Genomic DNA, 15,233 nt, shown 5'->3' on the forward strand with positions numbered 1-15,233 from the left:
ATATACCGGGTTGTGCTTTCAGGTAACATTTTGGAGTGCGGGAGACATTGACGTCTCCCGCGCTCCAAAATGTTACCTGAAAACAAAGGAAAATCAGTCAGTATTTGCTATTTTCGTCGCTTCCTTTTATGTTTGTTCAGTGAAGTGTTCTTTATCCAAACATGTGTTCGTTTCTGATCATAAAAATCTTTAGCAAAAGTGTTCATTATCTGATTTGTTCATTAACTGATCTGTTTGTTAACTGATCACCCACTGTATTTCAATTCTAAACTTCCCCCTGAAAGTAGTTAATAGATGACCAGCATGATTCTATTGTTAAATGAAAAGTATGATGTACAGAGGCAAACCACTACTAATTTGAGATGGAGAACATATATTTTAAATTAAATAAATTAAAAATATGATTAAAAATTGTAGCTTGGCATTGTGACAGTGCCTGGCTACAATAATTACTCATTGGAATTAATAAAATATTTCATAATTAATATAATAAATATAATTAATTAAACAAATATTCTGTATATTGATTCTAGAATTATTATAACAAAGTTAGTAATAGAGTATGATATTTGTAAATGATTTTATTAACTATTAACTTAATAAATTTTTTATATGAAATTGTATACAGAAGGGACTTTTCTCTTCTATTTATGAATCAGTGTTTTGCAAAAGAGTTGTGAAAAAAATATATGAATTTAATAGAATTTCTTTCTTAAAAAAATATCATGAAATTTTAATATATTTAATTAACAAGAGTTATTTTTAAAATATTGTTTTATTCAGAAATATACAATACAAAACAAGAATAATATTTGAATTAGAAAGTAAATACTTGCAATAAATGTTTAAATGCTAAATTTTGTAATGGTCTAATATTGAGTTTAAAAAAAAACAACATGAATTTATAAAAAACTGGAGTGCACCTAAATATTTTTTTAATAATTTATTATAAAAAATATACAAATTACCTGTGATAATGCAAATATATTAATTTAAATAGTTGTATTTCTTAAAGTTGTCTATGTTAAATTTATCATTTAATTAACACTCATAATTATTTATGTTAATATTAATTAATGAATTTTCTTTCTATAAACTTTATATTAATAAGTACATGACATATATTTAATTTATTCTAGCTGTATACAGTATATAATAAATATTTGCATAATGATGATATAATGCAAATTTGCAGCATGAAAAAAGTTTAACGTTATTGATACTAAAAAAGTTTAACGTTATTGANGATATTTAATTATCTGTCTTATATGATGTATATTTAAAAATAATATTTAAATTTTCATTTATATAACAATTTCTTACTTACTTATTGAATTTAACTTTTAAAAAATTTTATATCTAAAATAAAAATTTCTCTCGTATTTAATTAAACTCCAAAATTTTTGTTATCCATATTGCCATTTACAACTTAACACAATTGACATATTTAAAAGCAAAGTTCTTTTTCCGAAATGCACTTTATTCATGCACACAAATTGCATTACATCAAAAGAAATTATATTAATTTTTAAATCTAATTTTGATTAACTCCATGCATATATTGGCTGTTAAAAATTTCTATTTATTATCCAACATATAATTAAATTTTTAGTTATATAAAATGTAAGAATAGAGATGTTCTTTTGTTAGAAATCAGTGTGAATTGCGTATTGTTTATAGATAAAAATACTTTTTTGGAAATGTGAATTTTGTCAATTCTGTTGTATGCATACCAGAATAGGTTGTCATCAATCATGGCCACAGATATGGCAACAACTGTAATAAAAGCAATTTAGAGTTCACATTTCCTTCCTGCATATTGTGCCGCCAGTATCAATCATTATGAATGACGAGTAGAACTGATTCCTTCCTTGTGAGATGTGGTACATACTATCACGTTAAAGTCTCAGTTTCATTGATATATCTATTATTAAAGTACGAATATAACCACAAATACGAAGAAATAGTTTTATTTCTAAAGTTTACTCGTATAATATATATCTATTGTATATATAAATTATTTTTTAAGTTCTTTAAAACTTATAAAATTGCATTTCTTTTTCAGTTTCTTGTGAATTCTGTCAGATCAACCCTCTCTTTTTTATTATTATTATTCTTTTGAAGCAGTTTATTTTTTAGTTTGAAGTTTGCGTGTATCATCCTTCTTAAGTTATTTGATAGAATACATTATTTAATTTCTCTATTATTACTTAAAAATCTGCATTTCTTTTATTTAACGCTTTGATAAATGTCATAAATTTGATTATGTTTCTTATCTTGGAAATTCTTTATGTTACTCAATAATTTTTAAATAATCCAATAATAACTTTTACAGATAATGGAAATTATTCTAAAAAGTAGATTTTTATTAAATCAAAATTTTGCTATTATCCTCACTACTTTGATTAAATAATTAAAGAAAAAGAAAGGAAAGAAAGAGAGAGAGAGAAAAGTGCAATCACTCGATAAAAATAATCTTCATTGATTAAAATTATTTTATAAATCATCCTTTCTGGGAATATTTTTATTCTTCGACTTTCCTTACAAGTTGGCTCAACTTTCAAGAATTGATTTTACAATTTATTTTTATTTTTTTTTTATCCTTCAGTTAAATGGCCTTAGGTAAGAGTTCACAATTTAAATTGTCAAATTCTGGAATAGCAAGGTAGAAGATATTTTCACCTCATCACTAAAGTGATTTAAAGGTTAAGAAAAAAAAAAGAAATTTAAGAGTATAAAGTAAAAAAATTTCTTCACCAGTTCTTTTTGTCATTATGCTAGTTTAGTATTTTTTTTTTTTTTATAATAATTTGTTTTTTTCTCTTTTAGTTTTAAACAGGAACACAATAACCATAATTTAGAAAAGAGGAGGAGGAAGAAAAAAAAAATATATTTTCTCTTTAATGAGATTATGATTACTCACAACCAGAAAAGAAAAATGATTCAGATTTCCAAACTGTCATTAAATAAAACATTAATTATGCTTTTAAAATAATTGCTTTCAGTTAATATAAAATGATATACTTGCATTTAAGTGAATGAATATTTGTCTGAAAGGATTAAAAAAAAAAAAACATAGACAGACAGACAGCCAGACATACCTACAAATTTATTTTTAAAAAAATACAATTTAGAAACTTATAAAATTAATTTCCCCCCCCCTCTCTCTTTTTTTATACAAATTTTTAACTATAAAGGATGTTACTAGATGGCAGTCACCCTAAGTTCCTCTCTGCTCATTGTTATCATAGCAGCACTGCAGTGATTGACGTGTTATTACGTCACAGTTGCTAAGCAACTACTGGAAAAGGGAACAAATGTCACACCGATGGTGACACAATTATCTAGCTACGTTAATGGAAGTAAATGAAATCCTTGCTAAACGTTTCAGCAATGGAATCAATAATAAGGCATTCTGTTAAATCAATTTAACCTATTCTTAAGGGAAAGTTGGAAGATCACTTTTAAATTTCTCCATTTTATAAACAGAAATTATAATATTTAATTCAAATATATTCATTTATTAATTACAGACAATTAAATTTTATTATTATCTTAACATAAGTCTCTAACCAGTTTTCAGTGAGATGTTATTATTATGAATTTTAATAATTTTTTCTAATATATATATAATTTTCTAAGGCATTTTTCTTACTCTAGAATCTGTATTTTTTTTTCTTTTTTCAAGCTTAAAACATTGACAGAATTGGCACAAAGAAGAAAACTAACGATCCTGCTAAAGGTAGAAGTAATAGTGCTATCAGGTCTCAGCAGGTGTGGATACATTAATCACAAAACTTCATCAATAAACTAAACTATACAAGGGTTTGGTCTCTCTAAATCCAACAGATTTTCCAGACAGGTTTTTGTCTGTCATGAATAATTTACAGTTTTCAATATTACTTTTATACTAAAATAGTTAACCCCAAAAAATTCTCTAATGGTTTTCATAGAATGAATCCAACACTGGCACCGTGATGTCTAGTATAAAAGGTAAAGAATAAACTAGAACTTTTACCCATGATTGGACGTTTGTCTTTCTCTATTGACATCTGGTGCCACATGTTAAGATTCTTTGCTTGGGAGATACAGCAAATAGGATTTCACCTCCTGAAAAAAGAAAATAGTAGTTTTCATTTTTTTTCCTTTTATTCTTTTTTTTTTATTTTTATTTTTTTAGATATATTTATTCCGTTGAAGTCTTTCTGATCTGAAAAGTCGTCTTNTGGTGAAGACTAAGATTTAAAAAAATTAAAGACTACAATGAAATATATAGATTAACCTCACTTCAGTTTTTGAGCTGAACTTTAGCATTATTGTATTTTATGGCATATATGAATCAACTTTTGTCCAAAGACTCAAAATATTGTTCTGCATCTTATATGTGAAATTGCAATTTCCCATAGGCTAATGAATTCCCCAAACAGTCTTCAGTAGGTTACAGATAACCTCTACCTAGTCCACTCTTGAATAAAAAAATATATGTGCAACATTTATAATAAAATGCTTAATTAATTAAACATGTTATTATTATTATTTGCTATAGCTAAGCAGATTTTGCATGTAATCATGTATATCTGATATATTTTATAATTGTAAATGACTTCTTTTAAACGTCTCTTTTTCTCTAAGTAAGTATGCATTCTAATTTTACTTTTTAAAGCAGAATACAGTAAAATTTTTGGGACTGAGTGCCAAAGGTGCAGGACGGTTTAATTAAATTACATACAGTACACTAAATACTTTATCCTGAATATTATGTGCTGAAATGGAGGTGAATCATACTATATATGAAATTATATTACAATTCATTAATCAGATATTTGTGATTTTATGTAAATTACTAAAATAAGTAACAAGTTATAATTGAAACTATATTAATATCTGTATAAGTGAGCTGAATTATTAAAGTAAATTTTTGATTCTTGGAATATAAATTTGTCACTAATCAAATTGATAGTTTAGTTGCAAATTAGATTTTTATTATTACAAACAGTAAAAGCTTTAGGAGCTTAGAAATTTATTTCAAATTATACATTTTTCTTATTTTTCAGTTATCATTGGTGCATATGAATAAGAACATGAGATAAAATGTTTCAAGATGTTGTTGAATGTTGTGATTTAGGCTATTATTTACAGGCTGAGGATTAGGTTTAGTGAAGTGTTTTTCGGTTTTCTGAAGGGTTTGTTTGTTGATTTTTACAGAAGGTTATGACAAGGATTAACTTAAATGAATTGTATTGTTTAATTGTGTATGTAATTAATTTCCCCTTATTAAATTTATTTAATGTGTGAGAGCCCGGACCTGATGAAATTTTTGCAATTATCTTAAAAATTTGTGGAAAAAATTTTCCCATGATTGTCCAAGTGCCTACAGAGGCAACTGTTTGCGCAAAAAAAGGTTTTTGTGTCTGTCCATAAGACACAGTGATGTCAGTCCCAACAACTTTGCCATCACAAATGCAGTGTCAACCTTTTGGTCCCGTGGTGCGGAAGCATAGGGGGCACTTTGTGCATTGTCACAAATGTTTTCCATGTCTTATGTGCATTTACTTAACAAAGGCTAGAGATTTGTCTGGGTTAAAAGATTTTATCATTTAGTTGATATTGTTTATGTTAAAAAATGTACAGGAAAATCATATGAATGATATAGCTAATACTGGATTATATAATAATTCAGATATTTAATTATATAAAGAGTAAAANCCCAATAAATATTACTGATTAAATTTTACATTTGGTTTATGTTAAAGCCGCTTTACCAGCAAACGCGCCATTACTCCAGGTATATATAAAAAAAATTTTATAAAGTAGTCGATATAAACACAAGGTTTTTCTGTCAGCAAACTTAGGTGATAGCTTTCTATTCCGGAATATAAAACTGTCATATATTGAAGTTGAATGACACGCAGGGGTTCTTTAATACACGATTCTGTCAAAATGCCAGACAGGTTATACGCAAGTCACATACAACAACGGAAACTTCAACTCTTTCAATACGTCTCTAACCCCCCCATTTTACCTCCTTATACAGAAATTTAATAGACGAAGAAACGGTGTTCCATATTTGAAAATCAATTTTCTGTCAAGCTTGACTGAAAAGTCGAAATTTTGTTAGCCCTTTCCTTCCTTTTGTGGAGGAATTAATTCCTGGATATCCAATCGATTGATATATTTCATGTTTCTACAAAGTAACTAATAGCATTTTAAATTTTATTTATTTTCATATAAATTGTCTTGTAAGCAGTGGCGCATTATCCTGTGGACAAAAAAAAGGGCAATTGCCTGTAGCCCATACCAAAAAGGGGGACCCCAAACAGATCTTTTATAAGAAAATATTTTCTCTCCAAAAAATTTATCCGAAGAAAAATGAGTATAATCAACACTGTACGTGGGGCCTCCTTATTCAAATTTGCCTGGGAGACCACGAAGCTGTAACCTCTTGTAAATTTCCTTAACAAGTTTCTTCAGTAATTTCTTTAATAGTAGATGATCCTTAAAATACATTCTATACTTGTTGAGTAATCTTCCTTGAACTTATTTCCTGAATACTTTTTTTTAACGCTTTCCAATGTCTGCACCATTGGGATACCATTAAATCATACACAGTCCAGGAAATGCCTCAAGTTACACTACTTTTTTTTTTGCACTGGTTGGAGAGATTTTTCAGCTCTTTTATACTAACGACAGGATCTTTTAACTTTTCTGCATTAGTTGGAAAGTGCCTTGCTGCTCTTTTTCACCTGTATGGCAAAATATTCAGTTGTGAAGGCGAGAATTTGCAAAGATATCTTTTTACCTCAAATCGAGCTGCACCAAGTTGATATTCTTGTAATATATTTTCGTAACATATTTAATCCAAATTTTCCACATTTTCAAAACGAGTTTTCACTAGATTTTTACATAACTTTTCAGATTTAAATCTACCTTCAAGCTAAGAGTGGTGCAAAGATGTGAAAGTCTCGAAGGAACTATGCTTTACTTACTCGTTTATATCCCAAGTAGGTATGTGAAAGAAAATTTTTATCGATAAGCCACTAATGATAGTCTTTTGTTCATTTTATTTCTATCTCACTTATTAAAGCTTTTAATGTCTCCCAATAGAATCTCATTGTTTCATTTCCCTTAACAAATTATAATTTATAAAGGACAAAAGAGATTACTCGACAATTAAAATTTTATCTAGTGATGAAGAATTTGATTTTTAAACACGAAAAAAAAAAATTGGATATAAAGAACAGGAAGAGTATTTCTCTTCGCCTACTTGACTGAAAATTTTACTACAATCTGTTCCAGTCCCACACATGTTTCAGTTTAAAACTCAAAAGTTGCTTTCTTCAAAATATAAAAATAAAATAAAATAAAAAAATTCTTATAGAATCTTTCAAGTGCAAGGAAATTCTTTCATATTATCTTTTAGGTAATAAATGTCTTTATATTAAATTATTCTATTTATTTATTTGTAGGTGTTTTTCTACATATCTTGGCGGATACATTAGGAAGCATCGGAGTCATTTCATCATCATTATTGATAGAGCACTTTGGCTATTATATCGCAGATCCAATTTGTTCTCTGTTTATTTCAATTCTAATATTCTTAAGTGTTTTACCACTACTAAAACATTCTTCATTGGTTTTGTTATTAAGGGTACCCAGAGCACTTGAAAAGGAAATATCTTCAGCTCTTAATAAGGTAATTTTAAATTAATTTTAATGGAAAAAAAATTTTGCTTTTTGTGAATTTATTTAATTAATAATAATTTATTTTATATTGGAATGTAGGTAATGACTGTAGACGGTGTCCTTTCCTATAGTAATCAACATTTTTGGCAACATTCTGCAGTCATAAAAGCTGGTACTATTCATGTTCAAGTTAAACCGGATGCTAGCGAACAGAAAATTATAAATCAGGTAAATATTTCAGTTGTTTTGACTGTGCAATTTTATTTGATTATTTAGTTTATTCAGTTTTGAAAAGAGAAATACAGAATTTATTTTTGGGAATATAATATAAGTGAAAGTTAATAATATAATATATATAAGTAAAAGCAAAATATAAGTTGTAATATCTCATTGAGATTTTAGTGTTTCAATCGTTTCTTTAATTCAAGCTATAAAATCATTTTTTACAAATGATATTCTGTCAATCAGCCATTTCAGNTACAGATTTTTCTCCTGATCAAACCTATTGTTTGTTTGATGAGGAAAAAATATTCTATTAGTGACCACAATGCAGAAAGAGTCAAAAATGAAAAACACAAAATCCATAAAGTGCTCTATTAAATCATCCAAAGCTCTTTCTCGTTTTCTTTATTTTTAATAAATTTTTTAAACTAATTATTTTCATATTATACAAATAGATTTATTCATATCTAAATTTTGTACTAATATAAAAATTAGCAATGTTTTTTAGCATTATATCAACGTTATTGGGGTCATAAATCATGTATCAATCATTTTGTGTTTTGTCATTCTAGTCTGATTTTTGATTTATGAATTCTCTGGCAACTCTCATTTTTCAAAGTGGATCAACTTTAAAATCCACTCAAAAATTCTTATAAAGTTAATGCTATTTATTACGTAAAGCGGAATGAGACAAAAATTTTAATACTTCGATAATGTTAGTATAAGTATACCACGTAAAGTTTTTATTAGGAAATTTTTTTTATCCCTAATGTTATATTATCTTTTAGGTAATAAATGTCTTTATATTAAATTATTCTATTTATTTATTTGTAGGTGTTTTTCTACATATCTTGGCGGATACATTAGGAAGCATCGGAGTCATTTCATCATCATTATTGATAGAGCACTTTGGCTATTATATCGCAGATCCAATTTGTTCTCTGTTTATTTCAATTCTAATATTCTTAAGTGTTTTACCACTACTAAAACATTCTTCATTGGTTTTGTTATTAAGGGTACCCAGAGCACTTGAAAAGGAAATATCTTCAGCTCTTAATAAGGTAATTTTAAATTAATTTTAATGGAAAAAAAATTTTGCTTTTTGTGAATTTATTTAATTAATAATAATTTATTTTATATTGGAATGTAGGTAATGACTGTAGACGGTGTCCTTTCCTATAGTAATCAACATTTTTGGCAACATTCTGCAGTCATAAAAGCTGGTACTATTCATGTTCAAGTTAAACCGGATGCTAGCGAACAGAAAATTATAAATCAGGTAAATATTTCAGTTGTTTTGACTGTGCAATTTTATTTGATTATTTAGTTTATTCAGTTTTGAAAAGAGAAATACAGAATTTATTTTTGGGAATATAATATAAGTGAAAGTTAATAATATAATATATATAAGTAAAAGCAAAATATAAGTTGTAATATCTCATTGAGATTTTAGTGTTTCAATCGTTTCTTTAATTCAAGCTATAAAATCATTTTTTACAAATGATATTCTGTCAATCAGCCATTTCAGTTATAAACATATTTATTGATGAACTGTTTGTACTCAAATTTTCTATGAATTTCATAAGTTTGTCAAGTAACTTCTATACACTGAAGTGAATGCATTATAACAATGAAACCAATTTATCTGTGAATTAACAGACTTTATAGCTGTTTATTAATCTCAAATTTGGTATAGAAACGAAACAATTCAGCTAATTGTATATAAAATTGAAAATTGTTTCAAACATGAATATCAAATTTGTTATCATTTCTTAATGTAAATTTTGAAATAAAACTTAAATAATTTGTTGTATTTGAATTTCTTTTTTTTTACATAAAATGTTTTGTATGTTATTAATAATAACAATTATTATTATTTTTCAGATTCAAACAATATTTAAAGACATTGGCTTTGTTAATTTTACTGTACAAGTGGAAAAAGAAGAATATTTTCATCATATGTCAGGTTTGAGCACTAACTATCAAACCATGTTATCATCAATCACAACAAAAGCCACTAGAGATATGGCAACAACTGTAATAAAAGCAATTTAGATATTCTGTTACAAACATCCCCTTTCTGTTTCATGTTGCACAAGATATCATCAAACAGAAATTGTAAGACGATAATTTGCCAAAATTATGAATTTATTATTATTATTTATAGAACAGTAATCGGGTTAATTTCGAAACAAAGTTACATTGATTTTTAGCTTTGTTAATAGTGCTTTTGTACATAAAAATATATTTATATATGTGTTTAAATTGTACACTTTGTAACAGTTACAAATATCAATATAAATGTTGTATAGTTCATATTAACTCAATAAAAATCTTGGTATAGTTTTAACATCTGTTGTTTTTGAGTCATCTTTGTATATTTTATTACTTTAAATTTTCTAACCTTTATATTAATTTTTAATTTGGAAAATTAATATTAATCACATTATTACATAACAAAATAAATACAAATTAATTTAGAAGATAATTATAATAAAAATATAAAAGTCAAAGCAATCAATAATTCAAAAAAGATCGAAATTTTAATATTTTACACACAATTATTTTATAATTTTATTCTTTACTTTTGTCTTAAGTACTTATCAATGTAATGTGCAAGAAAACAGTGTGGTTACAACATTTCCATTCACTTTATTATTCATTAATGTGATAAATGTATTTTTGTATATAAACAAGAGAAGTGGAACTCCAATGTCACCAGAAGGTCAAATGTAATTGTTTAATGAGTATGTCATTAAACTAACTCTTGTCACAGTTCCTTTTATTGTGAGGACTTCACTGTTAATACTCTACATAAAAGTTAATGAAAGAATCATTTCCCACACCCAGCAAATTAAAGAAAATAATGATTCTTTTTGTGTGGCTTAATTCTTATCTTTAATTAGCAAATACTTTTGTTGAAAGCTAAATTTCATTTTTATTTAATTTTCATTTGATTTTTAAAAATATAAGAAAAATGTTATTATGATATTTAATTATTTGTCTTATATGATGTATATTTAAAAATAATATTTAAATTTTCATTTATATAACAATTTCTTACTTACTTATTGAATTTAACTTTTAAAAAATTTTATATCTAAAATAAAAATTTCTCTCGTATTTAATTAAACTCCAAAATTTTTGTTATCCATATTGCCATTTACAACTTAACACAATTGACATATTTAAAAGCAAAGTTCTTTTTCCGAAATGCACTTTATTCATGCACACAAATTGCATTACATCAAAAGAAATTATATTAATTTTTAAATCTAATTTTGATTAACTCCATGCATACATTGGCTGTTAAAAATTTCTATTTATTATCCAACATATAATTAAATTTTTAGTTATATAAAATGTAAGAATAGAGATGTTCTTTTGTTAGAAATCAGTGTGAATTGTGTATTGTTTATAGATAAAAATACTTTTTTGGAAATGTGAATTTTGTCAATTCTGTTGTATGCATACCAGAATAGGTTGTCATCAATCATGGCCACAGATATGGCAACAACTGTAATAAAAGCAATTTAGAGTTCACATTTCCTTCCTGCATATTGTGCCGCCAGTATCAATCATTATGAATGACGAGTAGAACTGATTCCTTCCTTGTGAGATGTGGTACATACTATCACGTTAAAGTCTCAGTTTCATTGATATATCTATTATTAAAGTACGAATATAACCACAAATACGAAGAAATAGTTTTATTTCTAAAGTTTACTCGTATAATATATATCTATTGTATATATAAATTATTTTTTAAGTTCTTTAAAACTTATAAAATTGCATTTCTTTTTCAGTTTCTTGTGAATTCTGTCAGATCAACCCTCTCTTTTTTATTATTATTATTCTTTTGAAGCAGTTTATTTTTTAGTTTGAAGTTTGCGTGTATCATCCTTCTTAAGTTATTTGATAGAATACATTATTTAATTTCTCTATTATTACTTAAAAATCTGCATTTCTTTTATTTAACGCTTTGATAAATGTCATAAATTTGATTATGTTTCTTATCTTGGAAATTCTTTATGTTACTCAATAATTTTTAAATAATCCAATAATAACTTTTACAGATAATGGAAATTATTCTAAAAAGTAGATTTTTATTAAATCAAAATTTTGCTATTATCCTCACTACTTTGATTAAATAATTAAAGAAAAAGAAAGGAAAGAAAGAGAGAGAGAGAAAAGTGCAATCACTCGATAAAAATAATCTTCATTGATTAAAATTATTTTATAAATCATCCTTTCTGGGAATATTTTTATTCTTCGACTTTCCTTACAAGTTGGCTCAACTTTCAAGAATTGATTTTACAATTTATTTTTATTTTTTTTTTATCCTTCAGTTAAATGGCCTTAGGTAAGAGTTCACAATTTAAATTGTCAAATTCTGGAATAGCAAGGTAGAAGATATTTTCACCTCATCACTAAAGTGATTTAAAGGTTAAGAAAAAAAAAAGAAATTTAAGAGTATAAAGTAAAAAAATTTCTTCACCAGTTCTTTTTGTCATTATGCTAGTTTAGTATTTTTTTTTTTTTTATAATAATTTGTTTTTTTCTCTTTTAGTTTTAAACAGGAACACAATAACCATAATTTAGAAAAGAGGAGGAGGAAGAAAAAAAAAATATATTTTCTCTTTAATGAGATTATGATTACTCACAACCAGAAAAGAAAAATGATTCAGATTTCCAAACTGTCATTAAATAAAACATTAATTATGCTTTTAAAATAATTGCTTTCAGTTAATATAAAATGATATACTTGCATTTAAGTGAATGAATATTTGTCTGAAAGGATTAAAAAAAAAAAAACATAGACAGACAGACAGCCAGACATACCTACAAATTTATTTTTAAAAAAATACAATTTAGAAACTTATAAAATTAATTTCCCCCCCCCTCTCTCTTTTTTTATACAAATTTTTAACTATAAAGGATGTTACTAGATGGCAGTCACCCTAAGTTCCTCTCTGCTCATTGTTATCATAGCAGCACTGCAGTGATTGACGTGTTATTACGTCACAGTTGCTAAGCAACTACTGGAAAAGGGAACAAATGTCACACCGATGGTGACACAATTATCTAGCTACGTTAATGGAAGTAAATGAAATCCTTGCTAAACGTTTCAGCAATGGAATCAATAATAAGGCATTCTGTTAAATCAATTTAACCTATTCTTAAGGGAAAGTTGGAAGATCACTTTTAAATTTCTCCATTTTATAAACAGAAATTATAATATTTAATTCAAATATATTCATTTATTAATTACAGACAATTAAATTTTATTATTATCTTAACATAAGTCTCTAACCAGTTTTCAGTGAGATGTTATTATTATGAATTTTAATAATTTTTTCTAATATATATATAATTTTCTAAGGCATTTTTCTTACTCTAGAATCTGTATTTTTTTTCTTTTTTCAAGCTTAAAACATTGACAGAATTGGCACAAAGAAGAAAACTAACGATCCTGCTAAAGGTAGAAGTAATAGTGCTATCAGGTCTCAGCAGGTGTGGATACATTAATCACAAAACTTCATCAATAAACTAAACTATACAAGGGTTTGGTCTCTCTAAATCCAACAGATTTTCCAGACAGGTTTTTGTCTGTCATGAATAATTTACAGTTTTCAATATTACTTTTATACTAAAATAGTTAACCCCAAAAAATTCTCTAATGGTTTTCATAGAATGAATCCAACACTGGCACCGTGATGTCTAGTATAAAAGGTAAAGAATAAACTAGAACTTTTACCCATGATTGGACGTTTGTCTTTCTCTATTGACATCTGGTGCCACATGTTAAGATTCTTTGCTTGGGAGATACAGCAAATAGGATTTCACCTCCTGAAAAAAGAAAATAGTAGTTTTCATTTTTTTTCCTTTTATTCTTTTTTTTTTATTTTTATTTTTTTAGATATATTTATTCCGTTGAAGTCTTTCTGATCTGAAAAGTCGTCTTTCGAATTCTAAAGTTTCTTTATTTAAAAAAAAAAAAAAAAAAAAAATAGCCTAACTTTAATGCTACTCAAACGATTGAAATGGTACCTTTGTCTGAAAATGTCACATCCAGACCAAAGTATAACATTACGAAACAATTTTTTTTCTTAATTCTTAGTTCTTACTTTGATGATTTTTTAACCATTTTTTCCCCTCTCCTCTCCTTTTATTTTTCTATTTTAATCTTATGAATTTTAACTTTTGGAATTTTTGAAGCATATATATATTAAAGAATATAAAGCTTTGTATATACACACAAACGTACTTTCAAGAATTCTAATGTTTTCTTATATTTGATAAGGAAATTTCGATGTTTCATAAAACAAGATTTCAATTGTAGTTTTATCAGTTTAAGCATTATGTTCTCTTCTTTATATTTACAAATTTATATACTTATATATACAAGGTATATATAAAAAAAATTTTATAAAGTAGTCGATATAAACACAAGGTTTTTCTGTCAGCAAACTTAGGTGATAGCTTTCTATTCCGGAATATAAAACTGTCATATATTGAAGTTGAATGACACGCAGGGGTTCTTTAATACACGATTCTGTCAAAATGCCAGACAGGTTATACGCAAGTCACATACAACAACGGAAACTTCAACTCTTTCAATACGTCTCTAACCCCCCCATTTTACCTCCTTATACAGAAATTTAATAGACGAAGAAACGGTGTTCCATATTTGAAAATCAATTTTCTGTCAAGCTTGACTGAAAAGTCGAAATTTTGTTAGCCCTTTCCTTCCTTTTGTGGAGGAATTAATTCCTGGATATCCAATCGATTGATATATTTCATGTTTCTACAAAGTAACTAATAGCATTTTAAATTTTATTTATTTTCATATAAATTGTCTTGTAAGCAGTGGCGCATTATCCTGTGGACAAAAAAAAGGGCAATTGCCTGTAGCCCATACCAAAAAGGGGGACCCCAAACAGATCTTTTATAAGAAAATATTTTCTCTCCAAAAAATTTATCCGAAGAAAAATGAGTATAATCAACACTGTACGTGGGGCCTCCTTATTCAAATTTACCTGGGAGACCACGAAGCTGTAACCTCTTGTAAATTTCCTTAACAAGTTTCTTCAGTAATTTCTTTAATAGTAGATGATCCTTAAAATACATTCTATACTTGTTGAGTAATCTTCCTTGAACTTATTTCCTGAATACTTTTTTTTAACGCTTTCCAATGTCTGCACCATTGGGATACCATTAAATCATACACAGTCCAGGAAATGCCTCAAGTTACACTACTTTTTTTTTTGCACTGGTTGGAGAGATTTTTCAGCTCTTTTATACTAACGACAGGATCTTTTAACTTT

General features: G+C 26.6%; 1 protein-coding gene across 1 annotated transcript; it reads left to right on the top strand.

The window, feature by feature from the left end:
* The first annotated feature begins 7,445 nt into the window (after nucleotides 1-7,445).
* LOC111628607 (zinc transporter 5-like) lies at nucleotides 7,446-10,238 on the top strand. The gene is made up of 3 exons (XM_023372436.1): nucleotides 7,446-7,693; nucleotides 7,783-7,911; nucleotides 9,790-10,238. Exons 2-3 carry the CDS (start codon nucleotides 7,786-7,788, stop codon nucleotides 9,958-9,960), a joined length of 297 nt encoding a protein of 98 aa, XP_023228204.1. The 5' UTR covers nucleotides 7,446-7,693; nucleotides 7,783-7,785; the 3' UTR covers nucleotides 9,961-10,238.
* The last annotated feature ends 4,995 nt before the right edge of the window (nucleotides 10,239-15,233 follow it).

Source organism: Centruroides sculpturatus, unplaced genomic scaffold (assembly GCF_000671375.1).
Source record: "Centruroides sculpturatus isolate CEXI.00-Female unplaced genomic scaffold, Cexi_2.0 scaffold34, whole genome shotgun sequence".
NCBI classification, from domain to species: Eukaryota; Metazoa; Arthropoda; class Arachnida; order Scorpiones; family Buthidae; genus Centruroides; species Centruroides sculpturatus.

Coding starts and splice junctions, on each gene's coding strand:
- LOC111628607 (XM_023372436.1), top strand. CDS start 7,786: ATGACTGTAGACGGTGTCCTTTCCTATAGTAATCAACATTTTTGGCAA. Junction 7,912..9,789: donor AACAGAAAATTATAAATCAG/GTAAATATTTCA, acceptor ATTATTTTTCAG/ATTCAAACAATATTTAAAGA.